At 37.2% G+C, this 20,614-nt stretch overlaps 1 protein-coding gene across 2 annotated transcripts in view; it reads right to left on the minus strand.

Moving 5' to 3' along the window:
* LOC131031299 (probable phosphoribosylformylglycinamidine synthase, chloroplastic/mitochondrial) overlaps nucleotides 1-20,614 on the minus strand; it is a 184,463-nt gene that overhangs the window by 22,954 nt on the left and 140,895 nt on the right. For both annotated transcript variants that reach the window (XM_057962383.2, XM_057962384.2), the window contains one exon: nucleotides 12,405-12,507. In XM_057962383.2, coding sequence (XP_057818366.2) covers nucleotides 12,405-12,507 — 103 coding nt within the window. The remainder of the gene's footprint in view (nucleotides 1-12,404; nucleotides 12,508-20,614) is intronic.

The following is a 20,614-nucleotide window of genomic DNA, read 5'->3' on the forward strand; positions in this document are numbered from 1 at the left end:
AGAGGTCAAGGCGAAGTCATCTGGAATGTCAGGGCTGTTTGGAAGCAAATAACATCATTTTTGTATAGTTGATTAGCTCAGCTCCCTCAATAGAAATTAAAGACTCTGGAATAGCTTGTAAAGTTAGCATTTGAATTTGTTTTTCTATTGCAAAGGAAAGATGAATAAATCTCTGTTTTAATGGTAAACTGTTGAATTAGAATAGTGTTATTACTTGTTAATCAAATCATTGTATCAGTTACTATCTTATGAACGATTACCATGCAAATACAAGCATTATACAAAGAGCATACTTAGTAGTCCAAACTAAACTACATGAATCCATGTAAAATTAACAAATGATTATTGCAATTCTCGTAATACATTAAAACGCTTTCACATTATTAAGTGTTCAGTTCATTCATGTCAATGAGTGTAACAAGAGAGAAGCTCAATATGTAGTTGGTATTCCCTTGAACAAATGCAAACAGTTTGAATGCATTCTCCATACAATACTCATACCATTTTATCCTTCAAGATTCATTGCCCTGTTGCAACTACACATGGCATGATTGGAACCCTAGACAAACCTTGCATTTGTACCACCTCTTGTCACCGCAAGAAGAACAAATCTACCCAAAATGACCAAGATCTTCAATAAAATAGCAATAGGGCATCAAACCCTTACTCGTGGCACTTTAGCATCACGAAAATCCATGGTCTGCAAGGTACTTCCATACAAAATGGACACTACAAATTGAAATAGCACCTACAATCATTTTTAGTGGGTCAATTTTTAATTTCTAATGGATGGTTGGCCATTCTACAATAATCGCAGTAGCTAGAAAAAAACCCTAAGCATTTATTTTTTGACATTCAAACACATCTTGAAAAATATGCTCTTTTAAGTCCATGATGGGTGGCCCGTGTCAAGAATGCAATAATAGCAGAATTATTGATAGTCTTGCACCATTGAAGCCTTTTGCGTTGAAACGAAGGTTTACGAGATTTTGAAGTGCAATCAAACCTTTGCAAGAGTTTGCAACTAAACTGGACTTGCAAAGAAAACCCTTTGAACTACACCTATAGGGAAAAACAACCAAACCAACCAAATTCACATTCACTGTCCAACTCAAATGAGATCTGATTATGACATCAATAAAAAGATTGGGTGACATCATCATAGGATGACGTAAGGGAAAACTCAATTGGATTGATTACACATATAAGTCCAACTGAATCCAATAAGAATTTGAGTTAGAAAAGGTTCTATTCAATTAGCAATGGAATCTTGGCAAAAGGGCTAATGATGAAAGGTGATGGAATGATGATGTCATGGAGGTATGGCACACAATATTTTCAAAATGAACCTACCCATATTCAAATGGTAAGGATCAAGTTCAAATGAACCCCAAACTTCAAAACCAATTCAAATTTGGCTATATGATAGATTGAATGCGAAAAAGGCTAAGTGAATTGAACAAGTCAATTTGAAATGGGGGAGTTCATATCAAGAGCAAATTCCCACACAGACCTTTATGCAAAAAATTCCCACATGCGAACACAGAATAAAATACCATAAGTATCTTATCCTCTCTTGAACAAAATCTTTTGGATGCTGAAGATTTGCTTAAGGTTCATCCAAGAAAAAGACTCCAAGGTTCCGAATGTAGGATCTCTACATGTGGATAAGCCCAGTTGGTCGTTGTAATTACTGTTTCATCAAAGGGCATTTATGATTCGAAAAGACCCAACAATGGATTAGCAGATGGTATGCAGTAAGGATTTTTCCCTAATACTACTAAATGATTTTCAAAAAAGGACAAAAGGTGAGGGTTTAGAGGGAATACTAAACTACTCTAGCATGAATGGATGAAGAAACAATACAAGTTAAACTCAACTAGTTATAGCATCGCCATACATGAACAACTTTGCCAGAACTAATGCAATCTTCTAGGGATGTTTTAAGGTTTTCAAATCACTATCAACCATAGACACCATCAATTGAATGCATATCAAGGGTTAAACGATTATCGAACTTAAACACTTTAAAATGCTCCAGTTGACCACACAAGGCTTACTTACAATCAGCAAGAAAGCTAGTGGTATGGATAACTGTAATGGACACCCCGAAATGCCCAAAAACCATACCAATTGCTGCTAGGAATTTTATCAAACAGTTTGCATCCAACTCCTTATTTCTCCGTTTAATGTTTTAAATTCCCTTATGGCTCCGAAAATGAAATGTTGGTTTGTTTTACATGGAATTGAAATCACAGAATATGGACAAGAATGAAACTATAATAATATGCAAACTGAAAATTGAACTACTGCTGATAAGATGTTATTTTCAGATTTTAATAAAATCAAATACATGGCAGATTATCAACTCACTAATTATTCCAGCATTATTGACATAATACTCCAGCAATCATTTTCAATCTTGCTGCTACAGTGACATGAATAGTACCCGCGTGAATAGTAACCACGTGAATAGTACCCACGTGAATAGTAACCACGTGAATAGTACCCACGTGAATAGTGTTGCAGCAATATTAATTTGTCTTCAACAGGTCCAATATCTTCATAAAATCATCTCCTCAAAATGGCATAAGCATCGGACAAGTAGGGAAGAAGATATGAACAAACATTAAATCTGCCTGTAGCTGGAAATGCACCCAATCTGCCTGATAATGGAGCTGATAGCAATGGATTCCAAAGGGCAAACCCCAGGGAAATGACATCTAGAATGTCACAAGAGAGGATAGACGTCCTCTAATGCCAAGAACGGATCTGCAACTCACACATACCAATTCTTCTCATATTCAACATGTCTAATGAAGCCACAAACGCTTTCTTTTATTCTTTTTCCAAGGATCCACTCAACTCTCCTGGGCAATGTTGGATAAAAAATGAGCAATATAAAACATATATTAAAATATTCACTTATGTCTCCCTTGGGTACAGATCCCCATAAAATAAATATTAGAGTAACACTTTAATATTTTACAATTAAATTAAATGTTACTTTAATAAAACTTCAGGCATTAAAATGTATTAGCAATCGAACTCTGAATAATGCGAGTGACAGCTCGTCGGAAAGCTCTCACCGAGGAGTATCAAATCCAAACACCAAAACTGGCCTCCACTATGTCTTGCTGACTTACTAAAAATAGTAAGTATGCCTGAAACTGAGTAAATCAACTTCGTTTTGGCCCAAACTGGAAATGACTAGGCCAAAACACTCCAGGATCCCCTTAAACCCTTCGTTAGCCCTCGAAGCCATGTAGAACAAGGCTAACGCACACACACTTGGTCAACTGCTAAAGTGGGGACATTACAGTCCACCCCCCTTGAAATTGCTTGTCCTCAAGCAATCTCAGTCCAGCCTGCTGAATAACCTGCTCACTCTCCCATGCAGAATCCTCCTCCGGCAGGTCCCTCCATCTGACCAAATACTCCTTCACTATCCTGTTTCTAAGCTTCCTCTCTCTGGCGTCCAGAATAGCCTCGGGTACTAACACAAGCTTCCCCTCCTCATCCAAAGGGGGTAAATCTGCAGAAGGCACTACACTCTGACCAATGGCTTTCTTAAGCCTAGACACATGAAACACATTGTGCACCCGACTGCCCTCTGGAAGCTCAAGCTCATAGGCGACTTCGCCCACTCTGCGAATCACCCTGTAGGGACCATAAAATCTAGGCTTCAACTTTTCAGCTCTGCTCTTCTTGAGCGATGACTATCTATATGGTTGTAGCCTCAAGTAAACCATATCCCCTACCTCGAAATTGTGCTCTATTTGGTGTTGATCAGCGTACAATTTCTGTTGATTCTGGGTCTGTTGTATATTCTCCTTGAGCACTTTCAGGATGTCCTGACTATCCTGCAATAAGTTTTTGGCTTTGGGCACTCTGCTGTCCCCCAAAACTAAATCCATGAAGCTAGGTGCGTCATAACCATAGAGTGCCATGAAAGGAGTCATCCTGATGGACATATGATAAGTGGTGTTATAACAATACTCTCCCATATGCAACCATCTGACCCAAGCCTTTTGTTGTCCAGTTACATAGTTCCTCAAATATCCCTCCACCCATTTATTCACAATCTTTGTTTGCCCATCTGTCTGCGGATGATAACTAGTGCTAGGTGTAAGATCTGTACCACACAACCTAAACAACTCCTGCCAAAAAAACACTCATAAACTTACTATCCCAATCACTGACAATGAATCTGGGCAACCCATGTAACCTGAATATCTCTCTAAAGAAAAGATCTGCCACCTGTGCTGCTGTGTAAATGGACAGAATAGCAAAGAAGTGAGCGAACTTCGTCAAGCGGTCCACCACCACATAGATGCAATCCCTTCCCTGCACTCGTGGTAAACCAGTGATGAAGTCCATCGAAATACTTTCCCATTTCCTATCAGGAATGGGCAAGGGCTGTAATAAACCTGCAGGAAATGTGTGCTCTCCCTTATTTTGTTGACAAACCACACACTCCCTGACATACCTCTGAACATCATCCTTGAGCCCTCTCCATGAGAACCGCTCTCGAATCTGCCTGTAGGTCTTGAAGATCCCCGGATGCCCAGCTGTGGGTGCATCATGAAATGCCTTCAGTATCACCTCTCTCAAATGTGATGACGGAATCAAATAAACCCTATCCTGAACTCTGATCAATCCATCTATCACCTCATAGCGATCATCCTGTATAGTACCTGAAATCAATCCAAAAGCCCAAGCATCTCCGACATACTCTGCTATAATCCGATCTCTCCAATCTCCTGAAATCTCTGCCAAAGCACATAAGTGAGGTCTCCGAGATAAAGCATCAACCACCACATTTTTCTTACCTTTGACAAACTCTATGTCAAAGTCATAAGCCTGCAATTTAGTAACCCATTTCTATTGCCGGTCATTAAGATCACACTGGTTCATGAAGTATTTAATACTGTTGTGATCAGTTTTGATCACAAAACGCCCACCTACCAAATATGATCGGAATTTGGCCAATGCATGCATTATGGCCAACATCTCCCGGTCATAGACAAAATAACTCCTCTCAACTCCCCGGAGCTTCCTACTCTCGAATGCAATGGGATGCTTCTCCTGCATCAATACTGCTCCAATCCCATCACCCGATGCATCACAATGAAGCTCAAAAGGCTTCGTGAAATCTGGTAGAGCTAGAACTGGACATGAAGACATTACCTGCTTGAAATGCTCAAAACACCTCTGTGCTGCCCCTATCCAAACGAAGGCCCCCTTCTTGGTGAGATCTGTCAAAGGCGCTGCCGTCTGTGAAAAACCCTTAACAAACCTTCTGTAAAATCCGCAAAGACCAAAGAATCCCTTAAGCTGTGTGAGGTTCGTAGGAGTAGGCCAATCAACTATAGCTCTAATCTTTTCAGGGTCTACTTGAACTCCATCTGCACTAATAATATGCCCAAGGTATAGTAATTCTGTCATACCAAACTCACACTTAGACTCCTTGGCATACAAAGACTCTCTCTCTAGGATAGATAATACCTCCTCCAAATGCTGTGAATTTTCCTCCCAGGTCTTACTGAAGACCAAGATGTCATCAAAGAAGGTCAAGACAAATCTCCTCAACTGCTCCCTGAATACCTGGTTCATACAACTCTGAAATGTAGCGGGTGCATTGGTTAGTCCAAATGGCATAACCATAAACTCAAAGTGGCCATAGTGACATCGGAAGGCAGTTTTCTCAATGTCCTCTGCCCTCATCCTAATCTGATGGTATCCAGACCGTAAGTCTATTTTGGTGAAAAAGCATGCTCCATGCAATTCATCAATCAACTCATCAATCCGAAGAATGGGATATCTGTTTTTTATTGTTTTCTTATTCAATGCCCTATAATCGATGCACATGCGCATTGTCCCATCCTTCTTCTTTACCAGAACTACAGCTGAAGCAAAGGGGCTTTTGCTATGCCTGATGTGCCCTATTTCCAACAACTCCTTAATTGCCTTCTCTATCTCATCTTTATGTTTCTTAGGATGACGATAGGGAGTGATCATCACTGGTTTGGCTCCCTCCTCGAGCTCAATAACATGCTCTGCACCCCTGTCAGGAGGAACCCCGTGAGGAATATCACTGAATACCTTGGCATGTCTGTCAAGAATCTCCTGTATATCTGGTGGATGACTCTTCACCCGAGGCTCCGGTGAAGATGGCATAACTAAGCACTCTGTTGCCCACTCTATGTCGTTGTGCCGAAAAAGTCTCTCCATTCTCCTCAAAGAGACTACCCTGCAACTCCCATCTGAAAGTCCCCTGAGAACAACAGTCCTACCCTCATGCTGAAACCTCATTTCCAACTTCGCTAGGTTGAAAGTGAACTCAACCAGCGATGACATCCATGTCATACCGAGGATGACGTCGTAATCTCCCATGTCCACAACATAAAAATCATCCTCCAACTCATAGCCATCTCCAAATCTAATGTGAAGATTTGAAACCTTCTGAGTACATAACAGCTTTTGGCCATTAGCCACCATGACTCTAAAACCATCATGCTCCTCTGTCTGTAAGCCTCTCCTGGCTACCAACTGTGTATCTATAAAGTTATGTGTAGCCCCAGTGTCAATGAGAGATATCACTTTCTGCCCCTGGATAGTACCCCTGACCTTAAATGTGATTGCCTTTTGGGCCCCTGTCAAGCGTGCCAACGATCTATCATCCTTAGGAATGCTGCTCTCCTCTATCGTGTTACCCTCATCTGAATCGGAGTGCTGATCCTCCCCCTCTGACTCTGAATCCTCTGCTGAAAAATACTCCATTTGATTTGCCTTACCCTTGAGAGGGCATTTATGAGATAAGTCCCAAGGCTCTCTACACTAGAAGCACAGTTTCTTCTTTCGAAGTTCATTCAAGGTTTCACTGTCTAGTCCTTTTAATCCTTCTTTGGGTTTGTTATACTCTTTCTGAAATGGTTTTTTGTCTTAGTCCTTGCGGTAGGAAGAATCTATTGAATGGTATTTTCCTTTGTATACCGAAGGGGCTAAATCTCGTGCCTTTTTAGTTGCTTCTGCTAAGGTGAGTGGATCATGTCCCTTCACCCAACCACGTAATGGATCAACAAGCCCATCACAAAATAACACCACCAATCTCCTAGGAGAGATATCAGTAACAAGTACAGACAATCGCTGAAACTCGACGATGTAAGCATCCACAGAACCTGACTATTTTAACTATGCTAGCTCCTTGAAATGTAACTCGAGATCCCTAGTGTCAAATCTCTCAATCAATCTTTCTATGAATTCCTCATAGGATGTAATCTGATTATGCCCCAGAGTCACCATGTCATGATGCCACCATTCATGCACAACGCCATCCAAATGCATAGCCGCATACTTGATAGCCTTCTCCTTAGGCATAGGATTTAGCTGCAAGTATGTATCTACCTTCTGCACCCAAGCTCGTGCGGTCATCTTCCCTGAAGCATCATAATAAGGCAAGGAATGTTTTCCAACTTTCTTTCTCAGCTCAAAATTCTAATTCCTCCCTCCTGCTCAAGGCATATGTCTCATCCTCAAGTCTATAGAATCTCTGAGGGAAATATCTGCCTGAAACTCGGGTCCACTGGCCTCCCAGCCCCTCCTGAACTGACCCTGTAACTCAGTAATCTACGGTTCGTTCACTGGTTAAACCAGATCCCTAGGTGGAAAGGTGGGTCGAAGAGGTCTCGAGCTCGCTGTTCGAGCTGGGCATGCAACGTGTCTAAAGTTATCCACTTCATTCCCATTGTTGCCAACTCCATTATTACCATTAATGTTATTCTTAGGGCCATTGTTGTTGCCTCGGCCTCCATTATTATCATTGCCCCTATTGTTATCGTTTCCCCCATTGTTATTGTTTCCATTGTTGGCATCACCTGGATTAATATTGACGCCCATCTGTCTAGCCATAAGCTGCAACATCATGTCCATTCGCCTATTTTGCTCCTGCTGCATACGCTGCCCTTGCTCTAACATACCCAGTAACTGTCTGAACATTACCTCCCCCTGATCTGGACCAGTATTTCTATCATCTCGGTCACCCATACTGCTGTCCTGATCAAAGAATATCTCCTCTATGTCTGTATGACTGGATTCTATGTCAACCTGCACAGATGAACTAGACTGCTTGCTCTGTGAGTTCAAATTTCTGTTTTGTCTTGCTTTGGTATGGCGGAAGTTATAAGGCCCCTGTTGCATGCTTAAACATACATGCTTAGCATGTTTTTTAATTCATTAATTTCTGATTTTAGTGTTTTGATATTTCGTCAAACACTTTTCCCTCTATCCGGTTGTTCCAAAGTCTCTGTAAGACCTCCACAGGATGGCAGGACTTATAGCTCTGATACCACTGTAATGGACACCCCGGAATGCCGAAAAACCATACCAATTGCTGCTAGGAATTTTATCAAACAGTTTGCATCCAACTCTTTATTTCTCCGTTTAATATTTTAAATTCCCTTATGGCTCCAGAAATGAAATGTTGATTTGTTTTACATGGAATTGAAATCACAGAATATGGTCAAGAATGAAACTATAATAATATGCAAACTGAAAATTGAACTACTGCTGATAAGATGTTATTTTCAGATTTTAATAAAATCAAATACATGGCAAATTATCAACTCACTAATTATTCCAGCATTATTGACATGATACTCCAGCAATCATTTTCAATCTTGCTGCTACAGTGACATGAATAGTACCCACGTGAATAGTACCCTCGTGAATGGTGTTGCAGCAATATTAATTTGTCTTCAACAGGTTCAATATCTTCATAAAATCATCTCCTCAAAATGGCATAAGCATCGGACAAGTAGGGAAGAAGATATGAACAAACATTAAATCTGCCTGTAGCTGGAAATGCACCCAATCTGCCTGATAATGGAGCTGATAGCAATGGATTCCAAAGGCCAAACCCTAGGGAAATGACGTCTAGAATGTCACAAGAGAGGATAGACCTCCTCTAATGCCAAGAACGGATCTGCAACTCACACAGACCAATTCTTCTCATATTCAACATGTCTAATGAAGCCACAAACGCTTTCTTTTATTCTTTTTCCAAGGGTCCACTCAACTCTCCTGGACAATGTGGGATAAAAGATAAGCAATATAAAACATATATTAAAATATTCACTTATGTCTCCCTTGGGTACAGATCCCCATAAAATAAATATTAGAGTAACACTTTAATATTTTACAATTAAATTAAATGTTACTTTAATAAAACTTCAGGCATTAAAATGTATTAGCAATCGGACTCTAAATAATGCGAGTGATAGCTTGTCGAAAAGCTCTCACCGAGGAGTATCAAATCCAAACACCAAAACTGGCCTCCACTATGTCCTACTAACTTACTAAAAATAGTAAGTATGCCTGAAACTGAGTAAATCAACTTCGTTTTGGCCCAAACTGGAAATGACTAGGCCAAAACACTCCAGGATCCCCTTAAACCCTCCGTTAGCCCTCGGGACCATGTAGAACAAGGCTAACGCACACACACTTGGTCAACTGCTAAAGTGGGGACATTACATAAACACTTTAAAATGTTCCAATTGACCACACAAGGCTTACTTACAATCAGCAAGAAAGCTAGTGGTATGGATAATGAGCTTCACAATGTATCAAATACAACATTCCACCATGAAATCTAATACTAAAATTATCATCAAAAGATTAGCTTGAGAAGATAGAAGAACCATGTAATGAGCTTCAAGGATTGAGTAAAACACCATAACTTCAATGTTTCATTAATCCAATGACCAAATAACAACAATTCGTCAAGTCTAACTCTTGCTATTATTGCTCTCTCACTATTCACTATCAATTGTTAACTATTAACTGCTTTCTTCTCCTTATTAACCTTTACAAATGAAATGAGTGGAGCTTATATAGCACTCTCAAATACAATGAATGGCCCAGATTAAATGAAGATCAAGGGCTGAGATTTTGACACCTAAACCCTAATTAGGGTTTTCTACAAATAAAACCCTATCTAGATAAACATTATCAAAGCATAGACAATACAAATTGGCACAAATGACGAGGAAGCATCCTCCAATGGAAATCGAATTGCCACATTAGTTCATAACAACTTTTCTTCTAGAATTTTGTTCCCTTTATCTCTTTCATTACTGGCATATTCGATAAATCTGGACGTTATTCCTTCAATTTCAGAAATTGGGATATCAGGCAGATTTTTCATTTGTTCCTCCAAGTGAATGGCATCATCAAAGGCTGCAAGAAGAGTCATTTCCCATCCTTGTTCAATCTCTTTTGTCTTGTCAATTAAGAATCTGGTAGCATGCATCTGGTTCAATTGCTCTTCCATGATTAAATCATTTTCTCTACTAAAGATGACCTTTACTCTCTTCTCCAATTCTTGGATATCCACATCTGGCTCAACTTCTATCCTTATGTCAAGGATAACACATAATACGTCAAATATCTTGTCTTGGATAGGATAAATAGTGTCTTCAACTTGGCTGCACCTGCTATTGATGTACTCAAATAGGAGTTTCTTCATTTGAAGTAGAGTTGACCATTGTGGGAAATTATGAGTTCCACCTTTTGTTATTCTTTCCCGAGTCAATATCTATCTTGAAGTCTTCCTTACTACCTGCAATATTGGGATGGTGATATCCCTAGTGTGAGTAAATGCATCAACTGTTACAACCAGATTATGAATTATCTCAAGGACTTGGATGGCCCTATGAAGTATTTTCATCATTTCTCCCACAAATTCCTTCGCTATCATATAGTCTATATCAATCCATGTATCCAGGAGTTGAGCTGAGTTCTTCATCTTTTCAATCTGATTTACACCTTCACGAGGAAATGCTTGTGGAGGTGTGATTGTTGGATCCTGTCTCCTCAATGGTTCATTGAATTGATTGAAGTAAGCTCTCCAAGCACTTATCTCCCCTTCCAATCTTTTATTCTTTTCAATCTCTTCTTTTAGCTAATCATTGATTGCCCTCACTGAATCAGTCGCATCTTCCATGGCCTGTTCGGAGGTGAGTGGACCAAGATCAAAAGTTTCTAGATCATATTCTTCCGCTGTGATCTCATCATCATATTTGTCCACTATTAGTGTAGCTATATGTATCTTTCTAGAGCCCATATCATCTCTTATTACCTTGGACATTTTTGAAGCCTTTCTCTTTTCAATTCCTTCATGAGACTTAGTTAGAAGACTCTCCAAATCAAATGATTGCTCCTCTTCTTCGATTATGACCTCTCTGGTGAGTCTCTCTTTGAGCCAGTTGGGGATAGAAGACCTTCCTTCTTTCACTTGCATCTCTTCAGGCAATTGCTCATCTCTGAAAGGAGATGTTGCTTCATCATTGTTTCCTTCTTGTTGTTGATCATTATCACAAACTAGGATAGGAAGAGATTGATTTGATGATTCTTGAGGCCTCTTTCCTTTATCCTGTTTATCAATTCTATCATTGTGTATTGTGGACTCAATGGATTCATCTGCCTCATGCATCTGCTCTCTTTGATCCTTGTCTTGACTTATTTCCTTTTCATGTCTGAAAGAGCACTAGGAGGATGATCAGAATTTACCTTTTTTTTTTTCTTAGATGATTGTCCCTTCTCAGGCGCTTCCTTCCTTTTTTATCCCTTGGAACGAGAAGTGTTTCCACTTGCACTCGCCTCTTCTTCTTCTTTTGTTCTTGTTTTCAGGTTGAAAGTCATTGTTATGTTTTGTTCTTTTAATTTCTGATGCTGGACATCCACCCATCTACGAGTGCAACTCAAGACCGGGTTCATTAGCTCCCTTAAGTCTATGACCTCTTGCTCATCCCAATTGATTTTCACCTCTTTATCTTCTTTTTCATAGGTAGTTTGAAGATATCTACCATTGTCTTGTGCTCGGTCGGCCACTCTATAGATCTTACATTTCCTGAGGAGATCGAGGGATAATCAAGAGTGCATCTTCTTCTTTACCTCTACATCATCCTGAACATTCATCCAAAAGTCTTCTACTTCAAATACATGCTTGTACTTCTTCCCGACAGTTTTCTCCACATGATGTGAATGAGTAGAGAAATAACTCCTTCTCTGCACCTTTGGCTGCTTGAAGATTAGGACAAACTTCTATAGAATTCCCAAGTGCGATGGGAATAGGAATATTTTTATAAATAAAAAATTAACACTGTAAAGATGAAGAGCTGCTCTTGTAACAATATACTTTTGTATGAGAAGTATCTTTTAGCAGTTTTTAAAATGAAAATTGAAAATAATGTGCTCTGTCCATGCTATCCCTGTCACTGTAAATGAAGACTTTCCAATAAAATATAGTACATGTTAAAATAATATGAGAACTGACGACAACAGCAGTAATCATTGAATGAAGCTTTTCAACCTCAAGAATGTCATCAATTATTTTCACAAATTACCTTCTCAAGATCAAGATCAACAGCTGGAGGGGGAGGGGAAAGACCATTCGAAACACAATTCTCCTTTGCCAAACTATCAATGAGCACAATTTTTCCATTGCCACTGTACGACATCAATTAAGGCATTAGTTGTCAAAAATAAGGAAAAGATTTCAACTAATTACAACAGTAACATTTATTAGAGAAATGCACCCATACAAACAGCAAGTAAATAGAAGACTTAAGTGAACGGTTATACCATCCATTTAAATCTACAATAAACTTTCTTCACATTAAAACAAAACAATAAAAAATAAAAAATAAAATCATAATTGAAGCCTCATCAAAAGGCCAGCAATATCTCTACAAAATAAAATAAAAAATATAGCTCAAAAACATTCAAAGAACAACTTCCAAAAACACACAAAGCTGCCCAGAAAATCAAGGAATCTATGAATATATTCAAGCGAACTTTTAAAAACATTACAAACTCTACAGTCTTATAAAACAATGCACACGACATACATATGAGAAATTACAACAATTGTAATGGTAAACAAATCCCTTGTGCAGCTATATTTCACGTCAGTTTCTTCAATCAAGTCACAATGTCTTGTATTCAAAAGTGAACAACCAATATCCAGAACAGTGGAGGTCTCTTATTCAAGCGAACTTTTAAAAACATTACAAACTCTAGAGTCTTATAAAACAATGCACACGACATACATATGAGAAATTACAACAATTGTAATGGTAAACAAATCCCTTGTGCAGCTATATTTCACATCAGTTTCTTCAATCAAGTCACAATATATTCATATATTCAAGCGAACTTTTAGAAACATTACAAACTCTAGTCTCTTATAAAACAATGCACACGACATACATATGAGAAATTACAACAATTGTAATGGTAAACAAATCCCTTGTGCAGCTATATTTCACGTCAGTTTCTTCAATCAAGTCACAATGTCTTGTATTCAAAAGTGAACAACCAATATCCAAAACAGTGGAGGTCGCTTATTCCAGATGCAAAAAATTGCAGAAACATAAATTGCATCCCCAAAATGGATTAACTCTACCATCTGCTTTGAGGATGAAAATCCCCGTGTATAAAGCTCCTAATGGAATGACAAAACAGACTGAAAAGGATATATACAATCATTCGTATCAAACCACACACAAATTGTTATCAAAAGCCATGCTCGTATAGAGTGTAAATTGAATCAACATTGTAAATACAAAAACAAATTAAAACCCATCTAAGATGGGAATCCCAACTAGCTCAGGCACAATATCTAAACCTCAAACCACTTGCATTGCACACTCAGGTGCCAAGATCACAATATTTCGATGTCTTGATGCTAGAGTTGCCTGGAGAAGAATACAGTACCAAATATGGATACAAAAAACACTAATTTTCAAAATCACCTAATACATATATAGCTAGATACAGCAATTATCAAAATATAAATATACTCAATTGTTTATATATTTTTAATGTAATAATAACCCAACAAAAATTATTTTAGGGTTCATTAATTTTTTGTTTAATATTTGACCCAAAATTAGGCAAAAACCTAGATTTGACCTCATTTTCCTTTAAACAATAATCTGAAACCCTTATCTAACAAACCAGTTTCTACTTCATTGTCTTTGCATTCATTTATACACTGATAAAATTCAAGTTTGCAAGAGTGTGAAACAAGTTGCAGAGCATCTACTGTATATATGAGCCTGTTATGCATGGACCCAAAATGGTCCTTCCCAATTACACCTCAATAAGAATCATACAGATTTTGAAACGGATCCACAGTGACGTAAAATAACTTGCAAATCCTTTTCTATTTCTATTAAAGTTTGAAATGCATTGAACAAGCTATAATAACAGCGAGAACTATTGGAACTGTCACAACAATGAACTACAAAGTACAGTGCCAAGCCTTGAATGTGAATTTCAGTCTTATATCAAACTGTTCTAATACAATATGCACATATGAAGAAAAGAGATTGAGAGGTTGAAGTTGTCGAAAAGAGTCATAGTTTAGCTGAACAAGTAGCCAATACAACAACATAAACTAAGGTTCATACAATTGGGATAAAAGAGGTTCATACTTGCCAAATGCTAAGTTACCAGATTCGCCCAAAATTCTGATTCATTGGAAATTCACCCAGGGTTCATATTTTGCCCTGTGGGTTCAATCAGCAGGACCCAGGGAGAATTTTGATGCTTTCTAGAGAATTTTGACCCCAGCAGCAGAACTCGAGGAGAATTTGAGTGATTTGACACATTTTTTAATTTTTTTTAAGTTTTCGTTTTTATTCTTCTGTCTTGAGAATTCAGAAGAGTGTATTTTTCAAAGGGAAAAGAATAGTGATATCACTCACCCTATACTAGGTGCATGGATAACAAATTTGATTCAGAATTTGAACTGTTTATAATTTAAATCTATTATAGTTGTGTTTCTTGTGTGTTTAATTCATTACAAACAGCTATTCATTGTCATGTCATTTTCTCTTCAACCTGGGTGTGTGTCTATGTAAGCTCTAATGGGTTAGGGCAATTAAAAGAAAGCCTAGGGTTATTACATTGCTATTAGAGACAACAAACCTGCTAGCCTTTTGAGTGTGTGTTGTGTATGCAGCTAAGCATGGGCCTTGGAAAGAAGCTAGAAGATGAGTCACGATAGTTAGGGTCTGGAATTGAAGGTAGGGGCAAGAAGATATTGGATTGGGATGAGGATTGGAGAGCCTTCATGCAAATACAACAAATAGCACATAGCTAGGAACAAATACAAAATAACAAGAGCAAACAACACAAATACTTCTGCAAATGTTGTAAAACATGAACAATTCTAACAATTCCACCAAATCTACACATAATAATGGAGTAGAAGGTAGTAACTCAAATAAAATTGTGGACCTACATAGCCTATATTCTTTACTAGAGTTGAGTTGACACAAGAAGACGAAGAGTTGAATCCAATAGAAAATGATTTCAATGCTTGCATAGATTTATATTCAAAACTTGATCTAGATGTTAGATGTCAAATCCCATTTGTATATATTTGCTGCTGCATATATGTATAAATTTTTATTTTTTTATTTTTATATGTTTTTGTACAGACAAACCCAAAGCGAACCCGAACCCACCCCCAAAAAAATGAACAAATTTGCGAACCCAAATCTCAAACCAGAATCCAATTCCGAACTGGGACCGGCAACTTAGGCCAAATGACATAATGCTAAATCTGATTTGTACTTTCATGTAGGTATCCAACAAAAGCATATGTTGGGACATGTTTCTCTTCCTTCACAACTAGGGTTCATTCTTTTTGTGTGCCATCATAAAATTCTAAATCATATTTGGCTTATCTGTGGGAAGAATGTGAATCCTTTGGGTGTATGTGTGAGGAAAACTTCAGTATGGTGTTTATGCATGATATGGTAGTTTCATGTGAAGTCTCATGCTTCTTGAACCATGTTCTTGAAGTTGAAGGTATGTTGTGCAGGCTGACAAAGTTCATCAATGTGTATGAGATGAGCTGAAAATTTGAAAGGCTTTGTGTGCACATGCCAATGCCAGCTATTGAACAAAATATTTATTTTATGGAAGATGTGAAGTAGAGGAGAACTTTAATTCTACAGAAAGGAGATTCAAGGAATGCAAATCCTCTATAATATTTATTGAACTCAAATTCATTTAAAGGTTGCACTTATTTTTTGGTATATGATATGTATTTAACTCAAACTTTGATTTATATATGATGGAAATCAGTAATATGTTCTACAAATTCAGTGTATATGTGTGTTTTTCAAGAATATTTTAAGAATTGTATATTTTCAAATGTTCAATAAATTTGCCGAGTTTTTCTCGATTTTTTGCCAAGTCCTGCGTTTTCAAAAAAATTGGGCCAAAAGAGTTATTGCCGAGTAAGAGTTTTTCATCTTTGGAATAAACCATCGATTGAAGTTTTCTCATCTTCAGAACATTGTTGTAATTCCAAGATCACTTATTTGTTCAAGTCCATAATACCCCAGTTTCCACCTTCAGTGAAGTCCAAGTCTAACAAATCAGGCAAGTTCAGATCCTTGTTTACTTCCCAACTCTTGAAATCTATCTCAACTTTTGTACTTCACTTTCAATAGAGTGGATTTTTCTTCCGTGTGTGATTGGCTTTGGATATTACAGACCAGCCACAACCCAACAATGCAATGTAGTCATTCTTACATAATAAAAGATGATAAAATTCAGTAAATAGTGTTGTGTTCCAATAAATACCTTCTATATCATCAACATTCCCATCACCTTTATGCCATATTGATTGGCTCCCACTTCCACCAACTAAAAGGTCAACCGCCAAAATAGTTGGCTTTGCTAGATTTTTTAAAGAATCTTTTACAAAAGGATTCCCACTAGAACTGCCTCCACAAAAGTGATCATCAAATCTCTCCTAAGACTCCATGTACACCACAACTGATATTTAGAATAAATTGATTGTCAAGTGCGTAAGGTCAATTGTCCAGTTTACTATCAAGGGGGAATTAATTATGGAGTTGACATTTTGGCTCTAGTTTTCTCCATAGTCTGTCCCTGGATGTGTTGTTTGCCTACTCCATTTACAAACCATTACCAATGGTAGCTCATAGGATTGCTTTGTAAAAAGATTGCTTCCTTTACTAGAACCAGACTTTATAGGTTTTTTCTTGCAATTGCATTGTCTGACTCAAGTTGACTAGTCACAATACTTGCCCAATCATGACACTATCTTCATTCCTCAACCAATGCCTTCTAGACTTCCACTCTTGCCTGGATAAGCCTTTCTTTCTGAAACCTTGGATCGTAGTCATTGGTATTAATTCTTTATTCTTGGCTATGTCAAACATACTGAGCTAGGTACATCTCCATGCAAATGGATCAACTTCAAATAAAGTATCCAAACTATGAAATCCCTCTGGCAAAACAAAAAGGTCAAACAAAGATTAAAAACAACAAAAGAAGTCATTGTTTGAAAGCTATTCATATATGTTGATGAATGTGTTGTGCATTCTTTAACTAAAACTATTATTTCAAATAAGTATCCAACTATGAAATCCCTCTGACAAAACAAAAATGTCAAACAAAGATTAAAAACAACAAAATAAGTCATTGTTTGAAAGCTACTATTCATATATGTTGATGCATGTGTTCTGCATTCTTTAACTAAAACAATTATTTTTACTAATGACTTGCATCATACATAAATCCTTGGAACACACAACTTACAAACCTACTGCTCAGAAAAAATTCCAAAACAAATTTGTCAGTCAATAATAAGTTAATAACTGGAAACAAAATCATCATTAAGTTCAAAATGACAGGCTTAAACAGCTACCTATATACAACCTAAAAAATATATTAAATAAATTTTAATAACCTTAAAAAGTCCTGAAAAATTAAATCGAATCTAATGACAAAAGTCCTAAATTGGTCAAAAAAGTGTGCACTGCTTATGCAGTTTAAAGTCTGCATCCTGTAAAACATAAAAATACAGCACAGACTATTTCCTGCAATTCTTAAAATATGTTAGCTAAAAATTAAAAACCTTAAAAGATTAAATAGAAACTAATGATTCAAAAAAAACTAAATTGGTTAAAAAAGTGTGTGCTGCTTAAGCAGTTGTCAAACACTCTGCATTCTCCAAAACAACAAAATATAGCAAGGACAATCTCCAGCAATTCTTCACGTGGCTGGATGATTTCTCAAAAGAATGGAAAATGACACTGTGAAGTTGAACCTATATGTTGGCACTGAGTTCCTCACTCTTTTAGGAAAAATTTGTTGCTGGATTTGTTCTCAACTCTTTGGCAAATCCCTCAGATTCAAAGGCCAAATCCATCAGTGGCAGTCAAGTAAATTGCCATTGCATTTTAAGGGTGAGTCTGTCACCATTTATATTGGCAAGCACTGCCATATTTGAAGAGCAACTTTATCCCTGTTTTAGTTGCAAATTCCCTCATCAATTGACTGCAAATCACTCCCATGGAAGCAAAAGGGAAAATCATAACGTGTGCAAAAAGCAAACAATAAATTTGTCTGATTCCAATAATACCAATTTTATTCAAAGAGTTTGATCAGAATTCTATTTTCAAGTTATGATCTTTCAATCTTCAAGTTTATCTTTAACTTACAAGTCCATTCTACTAGTCTATTCTTGTCAGGTTAGTCATATTCACATAAACATATAAAGATAGTGCTGCACAGTTGTTTTACTAGCTCATTTTTATTGTAAAGCTGTGTTACAGTTAACTAATTTAACTTGCATACTTGAGATCTAAACATTTAAAAGACGATTTTTCCCTCAGAGACAAAATGCATTCGGATTTCCTACTTCTAAATTGTCCATTTTATCTTGCAGAATGTGTCTTTGAACTTTCTATTACACATTTATATCTACTTTTGCATGGAAATATCCATGTCTTATTAATACACACATCCCCAAAAATGAAAAAATTGTTGTATCTTCCCATCTGTAGCCTGGTAATAAATAAAGGCTCAAATTAGCTGGACAAAACATAAATTATATAAGAAACCAAGCATATACGCTGGAGTATTATCATAACACAATCAAACTAAACCTGTAACAGTTTAAACATTAGAATCATCTTTATGATCTCTATGTATTAAGAATATTCCAAAACTTACTAGATCATAACCAATGGAAATCATGTAATGTCTTCTTTTTTATCTACAAACATTGAGGTGGTTGGTAGATGATGATTGGATTTTGACAGAAACCTTGTTGGCAGTTAGACATAGTGGAATGTGACAACTGAGTTTTCCTATTAAAGTGGCTCAGTCTGCTGTTTTATTAGTTAAAAATGAAAATGAGTGACGCTAAAATTGTATTAACCTCATAGCTGTATGCACCTATAGTCTTTATCAGCAAAACATGGTAGTGTATGTCAGTCAAACTGCCCAAATTTGTGGTGAGTTGTTTATCAGTTAGCTGCCAGAATTGGTGGAGTGTTGTTTAGCAGTTAAATGCCACCAATTATGGAAATGATTTCTATTAGTTGGGTGTAATGCCCCTCCCTGATCCGCCCTTCATGATAGGATGTGTTAGATATTTGTGGACTTGCTTGTGTTCTTGATACTCCTTGCTACTTGTTTCATCCTGGATATTGAAATTCTCTTTGATAATAAGTGGACATATTATGATTGCTATGATTACTATGATTAGATATAGATTCCTTCATGTTTTGTGAGTTGTTAAGTAACACGTTAAGGAACCTTAGAGGATAGTTTAGTATTATTTCTTCCGCTTGTGCATTTGAGTTCATAATATTATCTTTTATAGAGCTTTGTATTAAATTATACATTAAGATGTTTAAAGAAAAAAATCCATTCTTAGTTGAGTTAGTTAGGTTAGTTCCTCTGGGGTTCCTTGGCGGGGCGTCACATTGGGAATTGCTAGAGTTTGTAGTCTAGAGAGCATCCAAGGCAATGTAGAGCTATCATTTAACAAATTAACAAACAAATTCCAAATGTGACACTTCTACAGTAGTTTGGGCCCCTGGGATGAAAACCCACAGGTGTTTCTACAGCAATCTCTAGAGGATGAAAACCCTCAGTATCAGACATTATTGCAGGACAACACCAGAATAGAACAGGTTGTTTAAGATCAAAATGCATTCAGCTACATTCCAGGATCCAAATCTGTGGGCTATGCAGTCCTCTGAGTTATATTAGAACAATTCTTTCCCTAGGGTTTGGATCCTCCCAGAGAATTCTAATTTTGAAAAAAACATGTTACTTTGACAATTACATTGCAACTGTTTGGTCAAAACAACAGCTTGACTGATTAATATGAACACACATGATTCTTTTTTTTATATCAGTGCCAGGGCAGAGCGCTGATTAATCATGATTTATGTCTACTACTATGATATACACCTCCTAATGTGTAGCTCATCATATAATTTCAATTGTCTCACTTTTAATCATAGTAATACATTACATTCATACAATATAAAACACTACTAAAAAAATTATCTCCCCAAAGAACACACAGAATTGTCAAGCAGCAAGGGTGTGATCACTGAGCACTGCTTTATATATGCACACATCCTGTCAATTATTAATAAAACTCCATGTGCATTAATCAAAAAATCTCATTTAAGAAAATCCATTTCAAATGAACTTCTAGAACATTTGAAAAGGGCCCAAATCTGCTAACAGAAAATGTATC

The sequence above is a fragment of the Cryptomeria japonica genome, chromosome 5 (assembly GCF_030272615.1).
Source record: "Cryptomeria japonica chromosome 5, Sugi_1.0, whole genome shotgun sequence".
NCBI classification, from domain to species: Eukaryota; Viridiplantae; Streptophyta; class Pinopsida; order Cupressales; family Cupressaceae; genus Cryptomeria; species Cryptomeria japonica.